Source organism: Coccomyxa subellipsoidea (assembly GCF_000258705.1).
Source record: "Coccomyxa subellipsoidea C-169, whole genome shotgun sequence".
Taxonomy (NCBI): domain Eukaryota; kingdom Viridiplantae; phylum Chlorophyta; class Trebouxiophyceae; family Coccomyxaceae; genus Coccomyxa; species Coccomyxa subellipsoidea.
The window spans coordinates 567,710-589,643 of record NW_005178039.1 but is presented as its reverse complement, the minus strand read 5'-3'; the positions used below and the strand labels follow the sequence as shown (position 1 = coordinate 589,643).

At 51.5% G+C, this 21,934-nt stretch overlaps 4 protein-coding genes across 4 annotated transcripts; 2 read left to right on the top strand and 2 right to left on the bottom strand.

Annotated features, from left to right (window-relative positions):
- Positions 1 to 222: 222 nt before the first annotated feature.
- COCSUDRAFT_13478 (amino acid transporter) lies at positions 223 to 4,900 on the top strand (the record flags this gene model as incomplete). Its single annotated transcript, XM_005649558.1, has 11 exons — positions 223 to 373; positions 601 to 745; positions 1,194 to 1,375; positions 1,663 to 1,867; positions 2,201 to 2,257; positions 2,429 to 2,555; positions 2,806 to 2,877; positions 3,151 to 3,248; positions 3,605 to 3,804; positions 4,112 to 4,233; positions 4,580 to 4,900. 11 exons carry the CDS (start codon positions 223 to 225, stop codon positions 4,898 to 4,900), a joined length of 1,680 nt encoding a protein of 559 aa, XP_005649615.1.
- A 2,882-nt stretch (positions 4,901 to 7,782) lies between these two features.
- Positions 7,783 to 11,577, bottom strand: COCSUDRAFT_61313 (hypothetical protein; the record flags this gene model as incomplete). The annotated part of the gene is made up of 9 exons (XM_005649557.1): positions 7,783 to 7,803; positions 8,217 to 8,363; positions 8,767 to 8,916; positions 9,317 to 9,472; positions 9,900 to 10,013; positions 10,284 to 10,431; positions 10,841 to 10,963; positions 11,258 to 11,316; positions 11,536 to 11,577. The coding sequence occupies 9 exons, from the start codon at positions 11,575 to 11,577 to the stop codon at positions 7,783 to 7,785; spliced, it is 960 nt and encodes a 319-aa protein (XP_005649614.1).
- A 557-nt stretch (positions 11,578 to 12,134) lies between these two features.
- COCSUDRAFT_65080 (hypothetical protein) lies at positions 12,135 to 14,093 on the bottom strand (the record flags this gene model as incomplete). Its single annotated transcript, XM_005649556.1, has 4 exons — positions 12,135 to 12,628; positions 12,935 to 13,074; positions 13,376 to 13,655; positions 14,082 to 14,093. 4 exons carry the CDS (start codon positions 14,091 to 14,093, stop codon positions 12,446 to 12,448), a joined length of 615 nt encoding a protein of 204 aa, XP_005649613.1. The 3' UTR covers positions 12,135 to 12,445.
- A 1,594-nt stretch (positions 14,094 to 15,687) lies between these two features.
- Positions 15,688 to 21,644, top strand: COCSUDRAFT_61311 (amino acid transporter; the record flags this gene model as incomplete). Its single annotated transcript, XM_005649555.1, has 13 exons — positions 15,688 to 15,925; positions 16,253 to 16,397; positions 16,656 to 16,711; positions 17,144 to 17,278; positions 17,675 to 17,882; positions 18,302 to 18,358; positions 18,712 to 18,838; positions 19,224 to 19,295; positions 19,687 to 19,784; positions 20,143 to 20,393; positions 20,739 to 20,860; positions 21,274 to 21,456; positions 21,588 to 21,644. The coding sequence occupies 13 exons, from the start codon at positions 15,688 to 15,690 to the stop codon at positions 21,642 to 21,644; spliced, it is 1,749 nt and encodes a 582-aa protein (XP_005649612.1).
- Positions 21,645 to 21,934: the final 290 nt, after the last annotated feature.

Sequence of the window (21,934 nt, the reverse complement as noted above, 5' to 3'; positions counted from 1 at the left end):
AGACATGAATAGGAGCACAGATATGAGACCTTTTGTGAGGCATGAAAAAGCCTCCTGCGGCTTCATTCTGCTCTAAGATTAGGCTACAGGCTCCTTCACACTTGTTGGAGGTAGTGTCAGGAACACCAAGGGGCAGTGCACTCTGCTCCATCCATCACTAAATAGGTTAATATATCCCCAACGTGGCATCCTGTATTTGCAGGTGCCAAGGCCAACCTGTCAATGGAGCTTGGCAAGGGGGGTTGCTGCATCGACAGCGGGGAGGCGCGCATCAGGCAGCTTGGGTACAAGCAGGAATTGGCACGCAACTTTGGCCTGCTGTCAAATGCTTCCATCGGCTTCACTGCCATCAGTATCCTGACTGGTATCACAGGTGCGCCTGCAGTCCAGCCACAAAGAAGACCTTTTTTCTCCCATGCACCTGCGACCAAGCATTTCCCGCCTCACAGCTTGCCCACCATCATATTGCTGGGCACCCCTGTTGCTTTCTGCAATTAGCACTCATGCTGTTCATCTTTTCACGGCCAGAGGCACCACTGGCCTTGAAGAAACAGATGGTGGAGGCGGTGTGCGCTGAGCAACTGACGTTTGTTTGTGCAGCGTCCTTTGGAGTGGGCTACAATAATGGCGGCCCGGTGTCCATTGTGTGGGGCTGGGTGCTGGTGTCGATCATGAGTCTTGCTGTGGCGTCCTGCATGGCAGAGATCACATCATCGCTGCCCATCAGCGGGGGCCCCTATTACTGGTGAGTTCCCCTTCAACTTCCCCACGTGGGACTCTATCCTGTGGGTCCATTTTGGGGCAGCTGGCATGATCTGAAGCCACTGCACGTGTTGCATGCTGCTATGAGCTGTTGAGTATGCTGTGTACTGGCCTGGAGCATATTCTTCTGACGGCTTGTGCGTGCATGTGACTCAATGCATGGCTGTGGCAGGAGTGTGGAGCTGACCAAGGGCACAAAGCTGTCATCAGCGTTTGCTGGATGGCTCACAGGTGGGATGCTTGCCAAATGGACAATTACCATATGCACTCCTGTTGCATGGTCTAGAGCTTGCCATTCCTGCCTTTGCATGGTGTTGCAGCCGCATTTTGTTGTCTCTTGCTTTTTCTTGTGGGGCAGCCTTCTTTTATGAGGTGCTGCCTTGACGCTCTACGCAATCAGTACACTGCATGCGGTGGCTGCAATATCACAGCTCTCAGAGAAATGGAGGAGTAATAAAAATTCTCATGTGGCATGCAGGTTGGCTGAATCTGTTGGGGCAGGTGGCGCTGACCGCCTCTGTTGACTCTTGCCTGGCCAATCACATCGCGGCAATTTGGGTCATCTACAATGGCCATGTATTCCAGCAGGAAGAGCTGCTGCTCTGCTATGCAGGTGAGGCATCTCTGAAAAGGCTGACCTTTAAAACATTGAGCAATCATGCACAGCGCACATGGCCCATCACTCAGTCTAGCTTCATATCCTTCCTGAGGTGGACCCACCTCTGTCTCACCCAGGCATGCAACAGCACACGCCGCTCATTACCGTGTGATATGCAGCGACGAACCGGCGCAGTCATTACCTGCAACTTGTCTGCAAACGCACCTTGCCTCTGTCAGAATAAGCCTGTACTACGAATCCACTTGTGTATGTGGTAAAGATGGGTGTTATTGTGTGTGCAGTGTGCCTGGTGATGCACGGCTTCATCAACATGATGTCAGCGAGATGGATGGCGCGATTCATGCTGCTGTCAGGGGTCTACCAGCTGGTTGCGTCAGTGGTAGTCATCGTACTAATCCCCACCATCGCGCCGACTCACCAGAGCGCCAAATTCGTCTTCCTGACCTTCGACACCTCCACCAGTGCCAGCAACGCCCCCAGCAGCGCGTGAGTTTGCGGCCTGCCCTAGCATGTTTGACTTGAATTTTGGATCTTTCCACACATTCGGTATTGAGAATACTTGTGACAGTCTTGGGACCAGCCCAGGATGTACACTTATGCCTGCATCCTGCCCTGCATATCAATTGTTGATAGCCTTACAGTGTTTGGGAGTCCATGTGGGAGTCTTTTAAGGTTTGCCTCAGATGTGCACTTCTGTGTAAATCTATTTGGCTTTGACATGCATGCCAGCTCAGCAAATGCTGGAGGAGAGCAGAGTGTACCCTGGGTGATCGTTTGGTGTTCTGCTTGGTGCTTGAAAGTGCTTTGATGCATGTGCAGGTACCTGTTCATCTTGGGGATGCTCATGAGCCAATACACAATCACCGGCTATGACTCGTGAGTGCTCCCTTTGCTCTGCCATAATCAAAGCACTCACTCCAAGTTGATTTCTTAGTTATGTTATGATACAACCGCATGTGTGTTGGGACTTCTGGGTTCATCCATGTCAACACAGGGAAGCAGGGGAGCAGTGTGTCATCGATTTGTCATGCTAACATGTGCGCGCAGGTGTGGGCATTTGAGCGAGGAGACAAAGAACGCTGACCGGACATGTCCGCGGGGCATCATGATGGCTGTAGGGACTTCTGTGGTGCTGGGCTTTGGTTATGTCATCGCCCTGCTCTTCTCTGTTCAGGTGCTCATCCTTGGGATTTTGCCCTGCTGCTTTGCATGCTGCACGTCATGCATGCATGCATGCAGGCGGCATCTGCGCAGATCTTCATCTGCAGTGGATGCGTGGATGATAATTTCTGACTGATGCACACCAAGACAACAACATGCACATCTAGGGAATATTGTATACTTCTATGCAGAGCAAGGAATAGTGTCTCCAAAGCTGTTGATGCAAGGGCACTGTTCTGAGTGGTGCATGTCATGTGATACAGAATGTGGAGGATTTGAATACCGGTAAGGCGAATGGTTATGTGAGCGGCCAGATCTACTACGATGTTGTCATGGTGCGCTCACCATCAGCTTCTCATGTCTATCTGGTTGCACATCCATGCAAGAGGTTCAGTTTTGTGGAGAAGGCATCGAGTGATGTGTCATAAGCAATCGCTGCTGTTGAGCTGCATGCATGCGTGTCATTTGCCTGCCTCATGCATGCGTCCTGGGCTTGCGTGGCTGCATGTCCTCAATCATGACTCTCATGCATTGCCTGCTGCTGATACCAGTGCAAAAATTTCCACAGTGCAATCCTTATTTTTAATTTGGCTGACTTCGGGCTGCAGGCGCGATTTGGAGACCCCAGGATTGCAGTGGGCATCATGGCTCTTCCAGCAATGGCCATGTTCTTCTGCGGCGCCTCCTGTGTCACATCCAACTCCAGGTGCCCTTTCCTTTAATTTCAGCTCAGCTAAGCATTACCTCTTCAATAAAACACATGGAGCTAGGATTGTTGCATTCAATTGGTGAACGTGCCATGGCTTTGCCTCTTCAGCGTCTCTTTGCCAGCGATAAAGTACTTGACAAGCCATGCGGCTCTAATTAATCCAAGCCGGTTGCATTCAACATCCCGACAGGACATGGAATGCTGTGCTGTGCTGTGCATCAACCTTTAAGCCAATTTACTATCTTTATTTTCTGAGGTTGATTGAGGTTCCTCCAGGAATGCTCAGCCCAAGATTAGTGTCAGGATCCGTGACTTGATCATGAGTGAACATGGGAGTGATGTGCTGTGCGCAGGATGCTTTGGAGCTTCTCCAGGGACGGGGGCATCCCTTTCCACCAGCTCTGGTCAGCCATCAATGAGAGCACGCAGACGCCCATCCTCTCAGTGTGGGCCATGGTCACCTTTGCCTTTCTGCTGGGCCTGCCCATGCTCCACTCCACGTCAGCATTCCAGGCTGTCACTTCCATCTGCTCCATCGGACTCTACATCAGCTGTGAGCACCCGGCTCCATTTTTCTGCCCCCTAGTCACTGCATATCTGTGCACCCTATCATGCGGTTGATAATGGAGGCCTGCAACACAGTGTTTGTCTCCGTGAAAGCGTCCTGATATACCCATGCAGATTGTGAGCTGGCAATGTCTTTGGATGTGCCTGGGAGGCCGTGTGTTAAGCTGGATCAGCTTTTTATTATGAGACCATGAGACATATACGGATGCGGCAGGACATCGTTCTCTTAGTCGTTGAATTGGGCAGTAGTACTATGGCCATGCCTTTATAAAATGCGATATTCGTGTGCGCAGATGGTATCCCCATTCTGATGCGGATTATAAACAACAGGCGATTCGAACCGGGGCCGTTCAACCTGGGGCGTTACGGGCCGTACATCGGCTCTGTGGCAGTTGCATGGGTGGTTGTCATCACGGTGAGAGGCCTGTCCCCTTGCAATTCAAGCTCGATATTATTTGCTATTGCCCTGTAGCGCGGCTGCTTCTATATAGTGTTGTTGTGAAGTCCTGCTCTATCTTTCTGGAGGGCCCAGAGCTCCTGGAGAGCCGTTCAAGGATAACACAGCGCAATCTATGACAAGCCTGAGGGTCAAAACCAGTGTTATCTGTGCCATGAAGCCCGCGCATTGTGTGCCAGATGCAGCTAAGCAGATTGGCAATAAGCACATTGGAGGAGCGTTGATGCTGCACATGGGGCGTCTCTGCTGCTGAGAATCTATTTGGTGTGTCATTTCTCAAAAGTAGAGGTGCTGATGCGCTCAGGTGGCGTTTGTGCTGCCGACAAGCTACCCGGTGACTACGCAGACACTGAATTACTCAGGGGTGGCTGTTGGGACCGTAATGGTTGGCGCAGTGCTCATGTGGTTCCTGCCGAGCATTGGCGCTCGGCACTGGTTCCGTGGGGAGATGCCAACCTACAAACCTGAACTAGAATCGGTGCGTCCCCAAGTCTTTTCACATTGGTCGTTTGCAAATGTTTCCAGATCGACTATACACAAGATGATCAGTGTGGCAGCCATGCACTGGAGTTATTTTGGCATGCTGCGCTGTGCATATGATATTATAATAGAGAATTTTTGTTGATGTCAGGAGCGTTCTGCGTCTAGGGAGAGGGTTCTTTGTATTAAGGGTCGGATACAAGTTGGGAGAATACACATGTTCTGCATCTTTCCTTCCAGCACACTGGCGCGATTCAGATGAGGCCCTAGTCTTTTCCATCGCTATCCTGTTGAGGGCAACGTGTTTAGAGTGCTGACATGGTGTCTGTTTGTGTGCGTAGGAGGTGCACAGTTTCCCTGTCACGCCAAAGTCCCACTACAGCCACCACAGCCTGGCGAGCACGGGCAGCCGAGAGAGCCGCGGCATCTTCCGCTCGACCAAGCTCACCCTCCTAGACCTGATCGCGCAGTACAAGAGCAGCCAGAACAGGCACAGCCAAGAGGGGGGACCCACGGCCTACTCTGGCGTGGGGTCCCCCCTCACCAGCGGCACTCTCGGGTCCCCCAAGGCGGCGGCCGCCGCGCTCCCGTCGCGGCCGACGAGGGTCGGCGCGCCGAGCGGAAGGGTCGTCGACATCGGAGAAGGGTCTCCAGCAGGGTCTACGACCGCAAACCCTATGCAGCAGCCGCTGGCCCCCGCCATGTCAGCGTCCCCGCCCCGGTATCCGGCGGCGTTACCGGCCCGGCCGCCGACGCTGCCGCAGAGCGCCAACTACCGCTCGTTCTCGGGTTGAGCTTGGATTTTTAACCTGCGCAGCCTCATGGCCTAAGTAGGCCACTGCACTTCATGGCCTGCATAGCAGCGTACTGCACCCTCCTGGAGCCTAAGTAGTTGCGCAACCTTACGGCCAAGGAGATATTTCCCTTTTGAGACCTAAATAGCAGCACTGCACCCCCTGAGCCTATGATGGTGGGGCCGCTGCCCCTTGCTGGGGCGCGAAGAACCAATCAGCAAACTATTTTCATGGGGGAGCAGATGCCCTTTTTAAAGGGGCTTCGGTGGCCGCGTGTATCATTCACACTGGGAGGAAGGCACACACCTTTGCCTCGCTCTAAGAATTGCTGATTAGAGAGTTTGCAAGATGAAATGGTGGAAGGCGGATCAGCTTGAGGCATTTATGCAGGGTGTATCCGGGGTGCGTCGGTAATGCCGAAACACAAGTGATGCACTGCCCAACATCTTTTTGACTATTGTGGAGGAACCCATTTTTTTCAACTGGGATTGCCCTTCTCGGTCCGGAAACATAATAGAAATGAGGCTTTTCTCAGGGCAGTTTCTTTTACCGGGGGTCCTTTTCCAATCTTAAGCCTCTGCATTGCACCGCTTGGTTCAGAAGCAGCAGGCAATAACATCCATGGGTGATGCTTGGATTATTTTTCTCGGGTCCTGTAGTAAGGCAAAAAATGCGGATATCTTCTGATCAGGTACATTCAGCATAATACAAAGAAGCAAGCTGCAAACTCAGGAAAGGGTTACAGCAAGTTTTTTAAGTGGCAAACTTGGGCTTGGGATTGTGTTTGCGCTCTTCGACATGTCACATCTGGGACATTTTTCACGCCAAGTGGGAGGCACTCTATCAGATTCAAAAAGGTATCTAATTCAGATATGAAAAGGTATTCAAAGCTGGGCCAGAAGCTTGCTTACAGCGGTGCTTAGCTGAGGGGAGACGGCAATGAGGTTTAGATGGAGTCACAGGCACCTTTTGTACCAGGTCATGGTATTACCTAAGTGGCGGCAGCGATGCAATTTCCCCTTTGGATTCAAATTTCAGTTGGGCATATTTTGCGCGCTGGCACCAATGCACTGGACAAGGTTTGAGGGGGTAACCTTGTTTTCTCTTTTTCAACTCCCTTTGTCCCCGACACATGTACAAAAGTCATTGGGCCTCGGCTGAAAACTGTCCAAGTGACAAATATGACGCTGGGTTTTTTATTAGGCTGATTATGACGATTCTTTCAAGTGCGCCTGAAAACCAATGCTGCCATGTTTTGTATGCAGCGGTATCCCTTCTTTCTTAAAATCTGCTTTAGCCTGATGGTGGGCTGAAATTGACGCTGTGCAGACACGTTGAGACCTTCTAATTGCGCCTGGGTTTTATGTGGAGTACCTTAATTGGACCGTCTCTCTGGAGGTTGAGTGTCGTGCTGACTGAGTGTGCAATTTACTTTTGAGGCGCCAAAGCCAGAGACCTTTTCTGCTGTCATTTGGGTGCAGTAATCTTCACTACAAAAGCATCATTATGACATGGAACATAGGGGACGTGAGAATGCCTATCTTCATAAAGAGAAAATACTGAAGTGGTGTGTTGGGTGTATAAAGCCTTTTGCAATGGTATATCGGAGTTGCTGAGACTTTGCTTGCATGGGAGGACTGGGATATTTCTTGGACAGCATTTACATTTCTGGGCCCGCGCAATCTCATTTTGCAAAGTGTACATGCTGAGCTGAAGTGAGGGTGCGATCTCACGAGCTGCTGCTCTTCACATCCAAATTTGCGTTCAAATTTGTCATGTATGGTTGCATTATGGTGGCTGCCCCGGGCGATGTAAAGCTAATGACCATCGAGGAAAGTGTCCATTTAACATCTCTGCATTGGTTCGTCTTCATATCTGTCCTCATGGGCTCCGGGACCAGTTCTGCTCTACTGACCTGTGCAATCTCATTCTACATACAGAAGTCAGCCGCCACATTCCCAATGCAACTCCTCATGCAGTGCGACTAAGAATCTCATCTTAATGGCAGACAACATTGCAGCTGCGCCAACCTCGATATTTTTCGGGGTGCCAATCTCAATGCTGATCGAGTCTTGACCCGCCTCCTTTTGTAGGCGAGAGGCGAGGTCTATGAGACAGGGAGCTCTATACTACCTGATTGATATAGAGCTGTTTTTTAAAGACACACAACCACCAAAGGATATAGAAAAGTGCATCATCTCACATGCGTTATTGCCTCAAATGCTGACTCATCCTAGGCGTGCCAGTGCTTCGCCTGCATGCGGGTTTCCATCCAACCTGCACAGCCTGAGTGCCTCGACCACCTTACACACACACAGTGAAAATGAGTCAAATTCTTGTAAACCCATTGCATGTCTGAATTATCCATATCGTTCCAAGTGCAGTTGTGCAGAACAGTTGATTAATTGACTCCAAGCACATCTGGCAAAACAATGGCCTGAACTTGCACGAGTTGCTTGTTGAGCTTGATGTCAGGCACCTGTGTCGCACCATGACCCCTCAAGACTTGACCCCAAATACCGCTTGCTGCTGTCAACCGGCACTGTCAACTGGCTTGGAATTACTGCATCTTTCTGCAGCTATTCTGCACATGATTCTTGCTCTGTCTTTCAGCAGGAACATGCATATGACACTGACAAATTAATGAAACCCATCGGCAGCACTCACCCTGAAGCGCTTGTCCCGCAGAATCTCATCTGTCGTGTAGCCATGCACCGGCTTGAATGCGGCCGTGGGTGCATCGTCAGCCGCCGCAGCGGAGGCGGCTGTCGGCGCTCGGACTCTTCCTGCATCCGCTGCCACCTCTACCCTCACCTGCATGTGGCAGTGAATTCAGCCTTGCAAGTAGGCCAAACTCCATCATGTACAGTTTACTTTTATCCAGATCTTCTATTGGCAGTCCTTGGTTCTGAAGCTGATGCCCCACCTGCCAAATCTGCTGGTGAGGTGTGCTGCGCCTGACACGCAGGATTTCCAAAGGAGGGGAGCAGCAATTAAATTTAAATCAAATTTGTGAGTCGTTGACTTATAAAATTTGCGCAATGGTGCTTGGATGCCGGCAATGCTCTGCCCTTCACGTTGCTTACAAGCGGCGCTCGCTGGTGCACGATGTCTGGAGCCGTGCAAACTCACAGCCCACCAGTGCACATCTTCTTGCAGCTCCCTTCATATCGGCACGCCTAGTCATTGCAATGGGCGGTGATCATCTGCTGCCCACCTGTGCTGCGAGCTCCAGGAGCCGTAGGTCCCGTTTACGGGCCGCGGCGGCCTCCGCTGCCGCAGCCGCATCCCGGGCCGCCGCTCGGTCCGCGCGCAGCCGCTCCCGATTACTCACCCGGCCCGCGTTCTGCACCGCTGCCTGCCGAGCCTGCAATAGTTTCTCGAATTTGAATTAGAGCAGCCTAATGTGGACACTAGCTTGTGCTCTTTGTTTCGAGGTGTGGCAGTTTGCACTCCATAGAAAAGTTTGTGCTCCTCAAGACCACCAAGGGCCCCTTATTTGCCATCTTCGTGTCTAACCTCAGCCTCTAATTTGCAAATATCCCAATTGCCAATTCCATCAGGCTGGTGGCAGAGCCCACTTCTCTGAAGACAGGCATTTGGTAAAGATCCCAATTGCAAGTTTTTGCTACCTGTTTGCTACAAAGGCTTGATGTGAGACACATGAATGCGCTGCATCTGGATTATATCAGGGGGTACTGAAGATTCAGTACCCCCGATGATGTGGCATCATGGGTATATATCTGTAAAAAAGGCGGGTCATGCACCTGCCATTCTGCAAGCGCTGCCGCGTGTGCCTCTTCAATCCTTCTCTGTGCCTGCATCACCTCTGCAGCGGCCCGGTGTGCTGCGAGGGCCAAAGCGCTCCGGTCCCGAGCACTCTGCTCCGACCGCCGCCTCCTGTCCGCCTCTGCCGCTGCAGCCTGCACAGAGTTTAGCACAGCTGTGCAAGGACTTCAAAACCCCGGGCACAGGTTTGAGCTGATCCGATCTCGAGGTGCACGAGAGTGTGCATGGCTCCAGCTAAGAGAACCTATTTTCTGCTTTATTTGAGAGGACCAAGACCTGGCTGAGGCAGCAACCACAGGACATTAATTGACATTATCTAATGAGCCATGACTGTTACTATGTGATACTTAGTGCCCACGCAGATGGGAATGTCCCTGGACGTGAGATAACAACGCTAGGCAGTTCAGGTATGAACCTTTCATAATGAAAGGATGTCTGTCTTGCCCTTGCGAGACTCTCAAAGCTGCTCAGCCAAAAAGAATCCCAAAGGTGAGAAGTGAAAGAGGTGTAAAACACAAGCACAATTGAAGCAATTGTTAAAGTGAGTGCTTAGGTGCTCACCTCCTTGGCAGCGCTGCGATGCCGCTCGGTTTCGGCAGCCGCCGCTGCGCGCTGAGCTGACATGGCCGCCAGCTCAGCCTGCAGCTTCTGCCCAGTCATCCTTCTCTCAGCCGCCTACGAAGGCATTACCCCGGCCATACTTTTCGTTTTTCATCCACCTTACAGGTCAGCAAACCCAATCCAGGGGCCACAGGGCATGCACGCAGGGCGTCTGCAGCCGCATTTGCGGGCTTACAAACGTCTGCAACCTAGTATTCACCGCACAATAACTATTGCAGATTCAGACTCCCTGCCGGCTGCTGCATCAGTAGGTAGCTCATGACATGACATGAGTGCATTGAGAAACAGAACAGGTGAACTTGGCAGGATGACTTCATTGTCGACCTCTGCTGCAGAGTAGGCTCTCTGCTCTGCCGCCTCAGCCGAGCGCGCAAGGCGAGACTCTGCCCTGGCCAGCAACCGGGCAGCTCTTCTGGCCTCGTTGGCTGCCGCAGATCCGCGCATCAGCCGCTGCCGTCTCATCTCCATGCGCCTGACCAGGGCAACTCCGGTGCTTGTCACGTTTCTTTTCAGCCCAAATATAAACCGTGCAGACGCTGGCAAGGAGGATGGTGCCAGTCTCATCCCAACCGCAAGGGCCAGCCTTGGAAGTCCTAGAAGCATTGGCTAGCAGCATAGCATGGATGCAATCAAGCAAGACAATGGAGGCACAGGACAATGCTGCCAGGCTCTTGCTGCATGTAAACGTGGCTTGTAAGGTGCGAGGTGATGGTAAAGTCATGAGCCCAGGCACTCAAAAGGGGGCCAGTCTACCCACCAGCCAAGTGCCAGATCATTGGGTTCCTTGACTTTTGCAGGTGATTTTTGCCAAGGAGGAAGATGTCATTTTGGCACACTGCATCTACAGTGCCCAAGAGCTTCAACGCTTAAATGTTTCACACCTGTTGTCATGCGCGCGCATCTCCTCCAGGGTTTTCCCGGGCAACGCGGCTGCGAGCAACTGCAGCGCAGCTTCGCGGCCGCCCCCCTGCGCCGCAGCTTCCCGGAAGCAGCTCCGCCTCAGCCTGCCAAAACAGACCCGCTCCTCCCTGCTCCATCCACCGCCCGCCCCGCCGAGACTGCCCACGTCTCCAGAAGACCGGCTGCTGACCGCATTCGAATTCAAATCAGAAAAATCTGAGCCGCGCTCGGTTTGGCACCCGTGATCAGAGCAAGCATGCAAAGCCTCTGCAGCTGCGTCTGCTGTGCACCGGTTCTGTATTGCAGGGACATTCTCACGCCCATTGTTGCTGCCATAACATGAGTCTGAGCCGCATATGGTTGTCTCTGTGCTGTGGCAGTGTCTGTGAGCGGCACACTCAAAGTCTGCGCGCATGGCTCGGACGGCTGCCTTGGCTTTGGGGTTTGCTGAAGGGTACTGGGCATACAAGTCATCTAAGTGGCTCTGGAGATCCACTGCCGTCCCTGTGACATAGCAGACAGATATGCTGGCACGGCGAACTTGCTTTTGCACGCGCAGTGTGCAGATTTGTCTTCTCAACTGGCTGCATTCAAAGGCTGTGGTCTGCTCTCAAAGAGGGGCTCTCAGAATTGGTTTAGAATATTGTGAAATCTTGCAAGATATTTGGACTCCTACCTGGGTCTTCTGTGGATCTCTGGTGGCGTTGGTCTCCTGCATTTATTGACCTGCATATTGGGCAGTAGCACTTTACTTCGATGCAGGGTTTCAGGGCAATCGAGGACACTTTTGCTCATAATCATGGAGCAAAAATTTAAGAACGGACATTTCTTCTTCGATGTCTCTCTGCGTTGCCAGCCACAGGCGTCGGGACCTGTCGGCTTCCTGTCGATCCCTCTGTTCTTTTGCAAGGCTGTTTAAGGCGTTGACCTGCATTAAACAAACTTGCTATCACCGTGTTTGATTTTGAGAGGAGCTTTTGAGGCCTTTAGGCGTAGCATGGCTGCAATGAGATCTAGCGGTCAATTCACCTTGCCATCAATATCGATGGACTGTGCTTCCGGCCTTCCTATTACGGAATGTCTTGCCTTGCGCAAAGTTTCTTCTCTTGACATTGTGTAGAAGTCAGTCTTCAATCGTGGACTGCGGCAGCGCTCGAGCGTGGATCATCTTTCGTTTTCCAATTTCGGACACCTTTGAAACGCTGGCCACCACGTTGTAACCGTCACAGCATCTCGTATCCAATTTTCAGGGTCACAACTTCGAGATGTGCAGGACTGGGCTGCTGTTATTAAGCACATATAAACACCTACCTAGTCCTAGTCACTTCATTTCAACAAAAGGCGCCAGCTTAGCCGCATCCCAGCTGGGCCTTGCGGACTTCCTGGTCTTCACATGAGACTCCCAGAGAAGCCCCCACATCAAAATCATAAAACACCAATTTTCTCAACACAGCAAGCAATCTGCCAAGTGTGGTCCCTTTCGCTGCAGATTCAATACAAATCCACCCTCAGGGAAGCCTGTTCTGAATCACCCTCCTCTAATTAGGGTTATAACAGTTTTGCAACGTATGTCCGTAGAGCATCAATCATGCCTTGGTGACCATGGATCTGATCTTGGGCTTTGAGTGCCTCGCTACTTCTCTTTCCTCTGCATGCCGCTCCGCTCCATTGCTCTCTGTCCTCATCTCAGTGGCCTTGCTCCGCTCGCCACCCCTTTTCCTTTGGTCATCTTCAGGCTCGCGCACAGCTTTTGCCGCTTTTTCACCGTCCTGAACGCAACAAAATTACCACCACTCAAGCACTGCAACAGGGCTGTCTGCACCAGATAAAACGTGTGTGGAAAAACAAATTTGTGAACGCCATCATTACAGTAATGTAGCCTGAGGTAATGTTCATGGTGTCTGGCCCCACACAAAAAAATCGCCCTCGAGGAGCTCATTTCAAAATACATCCTTCACCGGTATCATTTCTCCAGGAGGAACCACAGGACCCACTGCCTGTTCATTGCCGATGTTTGTTCTTTACTCCTACGGTTTATTGAGGGCCCCAAGGTACGCAAACACTGCAGGTCACACCTTACGGGACTTTGCTTTGGCTCGGGCGGGCTCCGCGGCTCTTCTGGCTTTCTTGCGAGGAGGGGTTGCCGCTGCCTCTGACTCTGAAGAGGATGAGTCATCGCTGGAAGATGAGTCACTGCTGCTGTCGGAAGACGTGCCTGCAACGGACAGAGCATTGAGACAAAAAAAATCCAGCAAGCTAATTGCTGCATGCTTTTGTGCCTTGCATAGACCATGAAGTGTCTAAATGACCCTGACATTGTAGCGGATGAATCCCAGTAGCACAGCACTACAAGCGCAAGAAGATGCAGGATGGGAGGGAGGCAGAAAGTGTTGCCAGATATCTGACAATGAGGGCAGGATTTCAGTACAGGGTTTCAGTACAGCCTGTCAATCCCACCCACCCAGCTTGTTTATCGAAATTTTGGTGCTTTTGACCATGATGATTGACATATTCACCTGACGAGGAGCTGCCGCTGTCACTGCTGGAGCTGTCATCGCTGGAGGATGAGTCATCAGAAGACGATGAGGAGGATGAGTCATCGCCCGAGCTCGATGAGGAGCCGTCGGAGGAAGATGAGTCATCTGATGATGAGTCATCGGACGAGGAGGAAGATTCGGCCGGCTTCTTCTTTTTCTTCTTCTTGGCGGCTACCTTGGCCTTCCCGGCAGCTTCCTCTGGCTCCTTGTCCCTGTGCTCTGGCAGCAACTCCCCGGGCGCCAAGAAGCGCGGCTTGTACTGCACGCAAGAATGACATAATATTAATATTAGTCCTGTCATAATCTTGACAATGTTATTAGTTGTTTTTACTTGCTTATATCAGCACACAGGGCTAGGTGGTTTGCAGCACCACCTCATTGAATCCCTCCATCCTCCCCTGTCTTGGCATTTGGCTAATGGGTACAATCAGTGCAAAGTGCCCACAAGCAGCAGGCTGATGTCAAGTACTATATATAATCTTCATGCACTCATTGGACCAGCACGAGCAATTGCGCCAAGTAAGGCTACAACCCTGCTACGTGCTGCCGTCTGCTGCAAGATTCAATCCTGTGGCCACAGATCCTTGGGCGTGTATCAGAGTTAGCCAGGCATAGTTCCCCTCCTCGCATTAAGAAGGCAGTGCTGCTGGAATTGGTGCATCAAGCATCTTCCACAGCCTCTCACCTTGGGGTCCATGAGCTGTTTGGTCCTGGTGGGCCTGGATTGGTAGACAGCAGTGTTCTTGCACTCATACGTCCAATGCCCCGCCTGCAATGAGAGGTGTAAGCTGCTTATCTGTCATCATTTGCAGTAATACCATAAGTGTCTGCAACTCTTCGCAAACCATTTAGTCGAGGATCGGCAAGACAGTTGAACTTCTGTATGGTACAGGCAATAACCAGAGTTGGCAGTGGAAATGGCACCTGCAGGCACTTCTGGCACACGGTTGTGGCGGGGTTGGCTGTACGGTACGCTGGCTTCTGCGAAATTATGGCAGTTGTCAGCTCAACAGAAGCCATCACTGGCAGAAAGCAACGTGCAGGAGAAAAAGCGACGACAATCTGCTGGGTCACGCAGGCGATGCATATAACACTAGATATGATTTATCTCCTGCAAATGATTCAAGGGGTCTCGAGCTTCTTTGTCTGCTAAATTGCTGATCTGTGAAAGGCTGCTCCTAGACAATTGTACGATACTGTGCTGCAAAGTCTCCTTACCTTTGCATATCTGTTCGCCATATGGATGCTTCCACTCCCTAAAATACCCATGATGACTTGAGAGTCCTCTTTTACGAATGTACTTCAGGTCCAGTCCTCAACACTGCGTCACGACCAGCAACCACAACTTGCAGCAGGCTCCTATGCCTTTATAGCCTAAAAACCAGTGGGAATGACAGTACCGAATGGACACCAAAAAGGACTTGCAATGAGAATGAAACAGGTTGCTCTGGTTGTAGTGATTTTGCAGAAACTTCTCACTGACAAGCTGACTGCAATTACTTGCTTGGAACTGCAACTGCCGATTCTAACAGGTCCGAGTATGATCAACACATCCACTATATCTAATTTGCAAACTGTGAGAAAGCTCATGGTGGCCCCTACTTTGATCCCTCCCACCACGCAGATTAACCCGATTGGATTCACCCATTTTGTTCGAACGGTAAATTCAGAGGGTTCCAAAATGTCCAGGAAACCCCGAATTGCGTAAACTTGCAGATCTTCAAAGAATCAAAAGTGTCAAAAGTAAGTGCCAAAAGCGTCACATTTTGGCAAGCAACTGTCTGTCCAAGCAGCGTTTCACAGTCACTGCACACAAGAGACTATTATTATCAAAGTCTTTCACCGGCAGAGTTGGTTTGCGGGAGGGCATTGGCCGATAAACGCGCCAGGTCAGAGATATTCCAAGCCGATATCAATATGTCTGGCACAAAAGCCGTTGTGACGTCGTCTATGCGCAACAAGGGGGAGCCTGCGAAAGTCGCGAGTGAGGGTCCTCACTGTCAGAAGACTCCCTAAGCTACCTTGCGACAGCGTGTGAGCTGAGGTGCGAGATAGCAGGAGCAAACCTCCTTATTGCTTGCAGTTTGTTGCTGTGCACACATAAAATATCAAGTATGAAGTGAATAAATCTCGAGGATCACTGTCCGTCATACACTGATCTCGACTTCCTCATGTCACAAAACAATTGGGAGCTTTTCTACGATCGCAATCATTGGTAAAATCCCTTGAACGCCTTTGCAGGGCAAGAACTCGCCCTGTGACGGGCGGAGCACGAAGTACACGCAACGGCCATGGCGAACGGAGCTGCGATTGGGCGAGACCCCAAACAGGCGAGGCCGACCAGCGGGGTGTTTGACGGAATTTCAACCATCATGGAGGACATCGAGCAGCAGCAGGCAATCCCCTCTGACAGCGGCCAGGCTAGATTGGAGCAGCTCGGCTACAGGCAAGAACTGGACAGAAAATTCGGCCGCTTCTCCAGCTTCGCTGCCAGCTTCAGCCTCTGCTCCTTCATGTTGGGCATTACTGGTAAATCATCTTGCTAGTCATCTCCAGGCTGGAACAAAGGAGGAATTTGATCTTCCTTTTGAGTGTTACTGCTGTGCATGTATCAGCCCTGGCTGGGTGGGGCGGTACAAACACTGAGCACCGTGCCCACGGTTGATTGCGTCTTGCTTCGTAGATTATGAGTTCATGAAGGGGCAGGATTTGTGGGGCAGGATTTGTGGTAGCCCTTGCCTGCACCTTACCTCTGGGAGGAACAGTGTCTACCAATTCTTTGTCAGCCCACTCAGCTGATAATGTCAGCGCTAGATTGCTGACGAGATCTGGGTGACAAATTCTCACTGTGGGCAGGATCCTTGCCGATCGGCTTCATGAACGGCGGACCACTGGCGGCAATATGGGGATGGGTCATTGTGTCTCTAGGCAACCTGCTAGTGGGAATGGCAATGGCTGAGATCGCCTCTGCCTACCCAATAGCTGGCGGCCCTTATTGCTGGTGCGAGCACACCCCCTGACCTCTCAGTTGTTTTGGGCTGCTGTGCATGTCAGTGCAAGTCCTCTTGGCATCAGCGGTGACCATTGGAGACCCAGGACACAGGTTGATTCACCTGGAATGTGGTATTTCTATAGAGATCTCTGCACTTGTTGGGCCTTGCGATGGGTAGATGGAAGCTGCATCCTTGCAAGATCCTCCTTGGCCGCTGATGGCACTCAGAGCTTGATAGGCTGAAGACACTGAGATCCCCTGGTGCAGGACATTGGAGCTGGCTGGCACTGAACCAGTCTTCACACTCCTTGCATGGATGACAGGTGCTCATCCCCACCGAGCAGCCTTCAACGCTCTGTGCCTTCCTATTGATTGAACCTTGCATTGATGAGAGCTTGGTACACAACATGCCAAGACCACTCACATTGCCATTTGATTGCAACAAGGGTCTCAACCTCTATATGGCGCCAAATTCCTTCAGCCGCTCATCCCATACACTCTTCAAGCAGGGGTCATTTAGCTGCGCCATGAGTTTTTCAATGAGTATGCCTGCCAACATTACTGGTTCTCCTCGCGGATATAGTCGACGCCAGACAATATCTGCAGGTATTCAACAGCTACAGATCTCTCAGCCATTTTAAGTGCAGGGCACTTTCCCACAGTGGAAAAACGTTATTACCTGTGTTGGTCATGTAGTTGCGCCAAGAGTTTCCGACTGATCATGGCAGTAAATGGGCAAATTTGCATGCATGCAGGCTGGCTGAATATGCTGGGGCAGTTTGCGGCCACGGCTGCATCGGGCTTCTTGACAGCCAAGCACCTGTCCGAGATATTTCTGGTGGCTAACGGGCGAGAGCTGTCACCCTTTGAGCTCTTCCTCGCCTACTCTGGTGCGCTTATTTTTCCTAGTGTGCTCCACCACTTCTTTCTGATGACACAGGGAGAAGTAAGTGCTCCTCTGCTTAGAGAGAAGAGTGATACCTGGTGCTTTTGATAGCTCCGTGAGACCTTCAGGAAAGACAGGCGCCTACTCCCACTGTCTGAATATACACCAGGTTTCATGCGAGCCATGGATCCCATAGAATAGGTGTCTGCAGCAAGCTTGCACCTTTCGTTTGCATTGAGAAAGGCCCCTTGAGCAGAGCTTGAGCACAGAGCTTGATCACTGGCCATAGCTGTGGGCGTATCTCCTTGTCGAAGGTCAGAGCCCGGCCAGTGCATGCATCAATGAATTAACCAAAGCAGGGTCCAGCAGTAATAACAGGGATTTGTCCTGTCATGTGCAGTCACTCTGCTCGTGGCGGGGATAATAAGCTCGATAAGCACGAATGGGATTCGCTGGTACGTCATCGGTTCGGCGGCGTTTCTGGCGGCAGGGGGCGCGTTCATAATAGCAGTGCTGCCAATTCTGGCGCCTGTGCTGCAGCCGGCTTCCTATGTCTTCTCCTACTTTGACACCTCCTTCCGAGCGGCCCAGGGACTCCCCAGCGACACGTGAGCGCCTCTCTTTGTCCACTCGTATTAACCCAACGCACTGGCTTAAGCTCTATGTCGGGCAAGCTCAGATAAGGCAAAGCTCACATGAAGGCGCATGAGGCTCAAAGCAGGGGTGACAGCCTGTCAAGCACTCCGTCACTTTGAGCTAAGACCAGATACACTCATTTGCCTTGCCGTGGGCTCTTTGCTGTGTGCTGCCATGCATGCACAACCTGACATGGATGCGTTGAGGGCCTATTTGAGATGGAGTTTTTTGCATTCCATGCAACTGCGATTCTCCTTTTTTTGAGACCCTGTCCGTGCAGGATGTCAGTAGCAGTAAGTCTGCAAGTCAGATGGGCAGATGCTTGGGATCTAAGAACAATGCCACTTTAGATCATCTGGCTTGAGCGTATGGTGTTTGTCTTTGCGTGCAGGTATGTATTCCTGATGGGCATGCTCATGGCGCAGTACTCCTTCGTGGGATATGAGATGTGAGCGTCTTCTCTCTCCTTGTGGCCTCCCTTACTGTATGCATAAATATTTTGCAGCAGAACTTCAGCATCAGCAGTCGGGGGGGCGGTACAAATACTGAGCACCGTGCCCACAAATGGGCCTTGCTTGGATATGGCGGTTCCGTCAGGATTAGAATATGTTGTATCCTCTGCCTGCAGCTTGTTGGCAGATGCACATTGCCTCTGGCAGGAACAGCGTGTACCATTCAACATACCATAGAAAACTTTCTGATCTGCACTGTACAGTCAGCGCAGCGGATCAACATTCAATTTCCTGCCTTTTTGATATTTTAAGAATGTCACTGCTGAGATGTGGTTTACATCTGTTGCAGGTCTACACAGTTGGCAGAAGAGACTCGCCAAGCAGACAGGAATGGTCCCTGGGCAATCATTTGGGCCATTATTGCCACGGCCCTCTGTGGCTTCGTTTTCCTCGTTGTGTTGCTGTTCTGCATCCAGGTGCGCATTCGAAATTCCGCTGTCAAATTCGAAATTCCCTTTCGGTTTCTGTTCCCGGATCTGTTGCATGCCTGAGAATGCGGGCGTTTTGCAAGAAGCCCCATAGAAAAGTTGGTGGTCGGAAATTTCATTGCACAGCTCGAGTGCAATTGCACACTGCTATGCTGGCTACATGCTGTGCACTTCTGTGCAGTGTTCTGATGTGAGAATTTCTCAGCATATTTTATTTATTAAATCCTTCATCTCTCAGTGTCCACCATCTCTCAGGACATCTGCAATGAAAATTTCTGCTAAAATCCGCCGGTGGTCTTGTTTGACAGCCAGCTTTACTGTTTCCAGTCGCACTTTGCATGCGGGCCGTAATATAATGTCACTTTGATTGCAGGATCCCAAAGGCCTCTTTGATGGGGTCGCGGGCGGTTATGTACCCCTGCAGATCTTCTACAATGTGTTCAAGGTGCATCGTTTGTTTGCCATTGACTCAGTCTCTGCATCTCTCAAGACTGCAATTGGGACATGCAATGTGTGTGGAATCCGTTATGAGGCTGCTCTGTTCCTTTGCTCCTCACTTGCAGCTGTCTTTACCAGAGCTATTTTCATGTCGATTTAAGGGGAGCACGGAGGCATCAGGCACACGCTGAGCAAATTTCCGTTCCAAGGGGCCTATATCAGCAGCTTTGACTATTGCAATCCCCTGGCTTTTAGCAAATTAGACTGTCTTCAAACATTCCTGCTTTGCATGCAATGCCACAGGGTGGCTCCCTTGGGAGGTTGTCTAAGGCCTTAGGGTCCCGGGGAATAAACAAGATGTAAGGGATGTGAAGGGTGGGGAATGGGTCTTGCTGCAGGGCCGGTTTGGTTGTGGCACGGGCGGGATTGTGCTGTTTGCCATTCCCCTGATCGCCACCTTCAACACAGCCGTCATCAGCATGGCCAGCAATGCCAGGTCAGCGCAATCCTCTCCCAATCGCACCTTTTGGCGGAAAAAGTCGAGATATAAATTAAGAACAGGAACGGACGTACCATCTGGAAATGCGCAAGAGTCTTTGCCGCGACACCTGGACCCAATTGCAAAACAACCCTCACAAAAATATTTTATGTGTAAAAATGTCAGCAGGAACACCGTTGAAAGCATGCGTATTGCCAAGTTAGGACGAAGTGACGGGGACCCCTCAGGATACATGCATATTGCCTGCTTAGGATATCTTAACGGCAACCTCGTGACTGCATGCGCTCGTGTCAGCAAATTCAGGACACCAGAGCAGGAACGCCACTGCATGTATGCATGCATGTTGCCTGGTTAGGACGCTGCAAGGCAGGAACGCCACCGAGCGTGTGCACATTGCTATTTACAGGATGCTTTGGTCGTTCTCGCGGGACGGCGGAGTGCCCTTGTACCGGGTGTGGGCGGCTATCAACTACAGGACGCGCACTCCAGTAAACGCCACGTGGGCAATGACTTCAATGGCGTTTCTGCTGGGCCTGCCGATATTATTTTCCACAACAGCCTTCCTCGCGATGGGCTCCATCTGCTTCATTGGCCTCTACACTTCCTGTGCGCTGCCCTCCTTCCCCATGCTGAGAGAGCGCTCAGAATTAGCTCAAAGTCGGCTTTGACTTGTGATTTGGGAAAATGGAAACCGGAAAAGACCTCAGAAACTTTCGCTCCGTAAATAGTGTTCAGTGGCTCAGCAAGGGCACTGTCACGTATTGCATGGACTTGGAGGCACCTTTTCTGCTCCTGCATGATTGACCAGGCGTCATTCAAAAGAGCATTCTGTATCATCTTTATACTGTGCAGCAATGCTGCTTGCTGCGCCTGCTTAAGTGTACAGCTTGAGATTCTGGTGTATGCTTGGTTGCACAATGACTGACGTGGGTCTGTGGAATCCTTGTGCAGATGCGGTGCCGATACTCCTGAGGATAGTGTTCAGGAGACGGTTCCAGTCAGGGCCGGTGCGAATGTGTGCCCAGCAGCCCTGGCTGAGCATTCTGGCGCTGATGTGGATTGTCTTCATTGTGGTAAGGAGCTCTGTTTCTGCCTGGCAGTTTTCATCTACCGGCCCTCACTAGACTCACATAATTTCAAACTGTAGAGACCCGATTCTAGAGAGGACATGATCAGAGACCGTGTGTGAGGACTTTATAGTGCACACTGCGCTGAGTCCCAGACAAGCATGGGATTGCATTACTCGGGGGCAGCTCTGCCAAGGCGCTTTTGAAAACTTCCTGCAGCAGTGAACTCAAGATGTCAAGCTGCAGTCTTGCTGTTGCAGACATCATTACAAGCCTTGGTGCCTGTTCATTGTCAGCGAGGTGTCTTTCCTGTGTTCAAATGAGGTGTCTTTCCTGTGTCAAATGTGTCTGGCCTAAGAATGAGATTATCTCTTCACTGCAGCAGCCTACCTGATGTGCTGAGCGCCTGGTCTGTGCAGGTATGTCTGTGTTTACCAGTGCAGCTGCCAGTAACAGCCGCCAACCTCAACTGGACCCCAATCACAATGGGCCTAGTTGTGACAGCTGTGCTCATTGCCTGGTACATACCAAGGATTGGCGCCGCGCACTGGTACCGGGGCAAAAACCACACACTCTTGCGCGCGCAGCCGCCAGCTGCGGCTGTGACGAGACCCCGGCCTCAGGGTCTGCCGCTGCGGTATTAACGCAGATTGACATTCAAACTTGCGCAGCAAAACGGCGGCCGGCAGTGAAAAAGGGGCAAATTTAATCTCTTTCTCTCTTGCGCGCGCAGCCGCTGGCTGCGGCCGTCACAAGGGCCCGGCCTCAGGGTCTGCCGCCGCGGCACTGACGCAGAGTCACATTGTAGTTGGGCGGCAAAACGGCGACATATGTGTCCGGCAAGGTCTCTCTAGTGAGAGACCTTGCTCTCAGGAGAGGCTGTTGAGGCAGTGACAGCCATCTGCGCATAAGAAGATTGCGGCGCATTTAAAAGTGCGAAGAACAGATGGGACTGCGAGGACTTTACTGTCAGGGCGGGCAGAAGCGGCATTAACAGCAGATGGGATTTGTCGGCAGCTGGCCAACAATGGAGGGCTTGTCCCCTTGAATGGCTCTAAGCCCTCAGATATCCTGACGGTT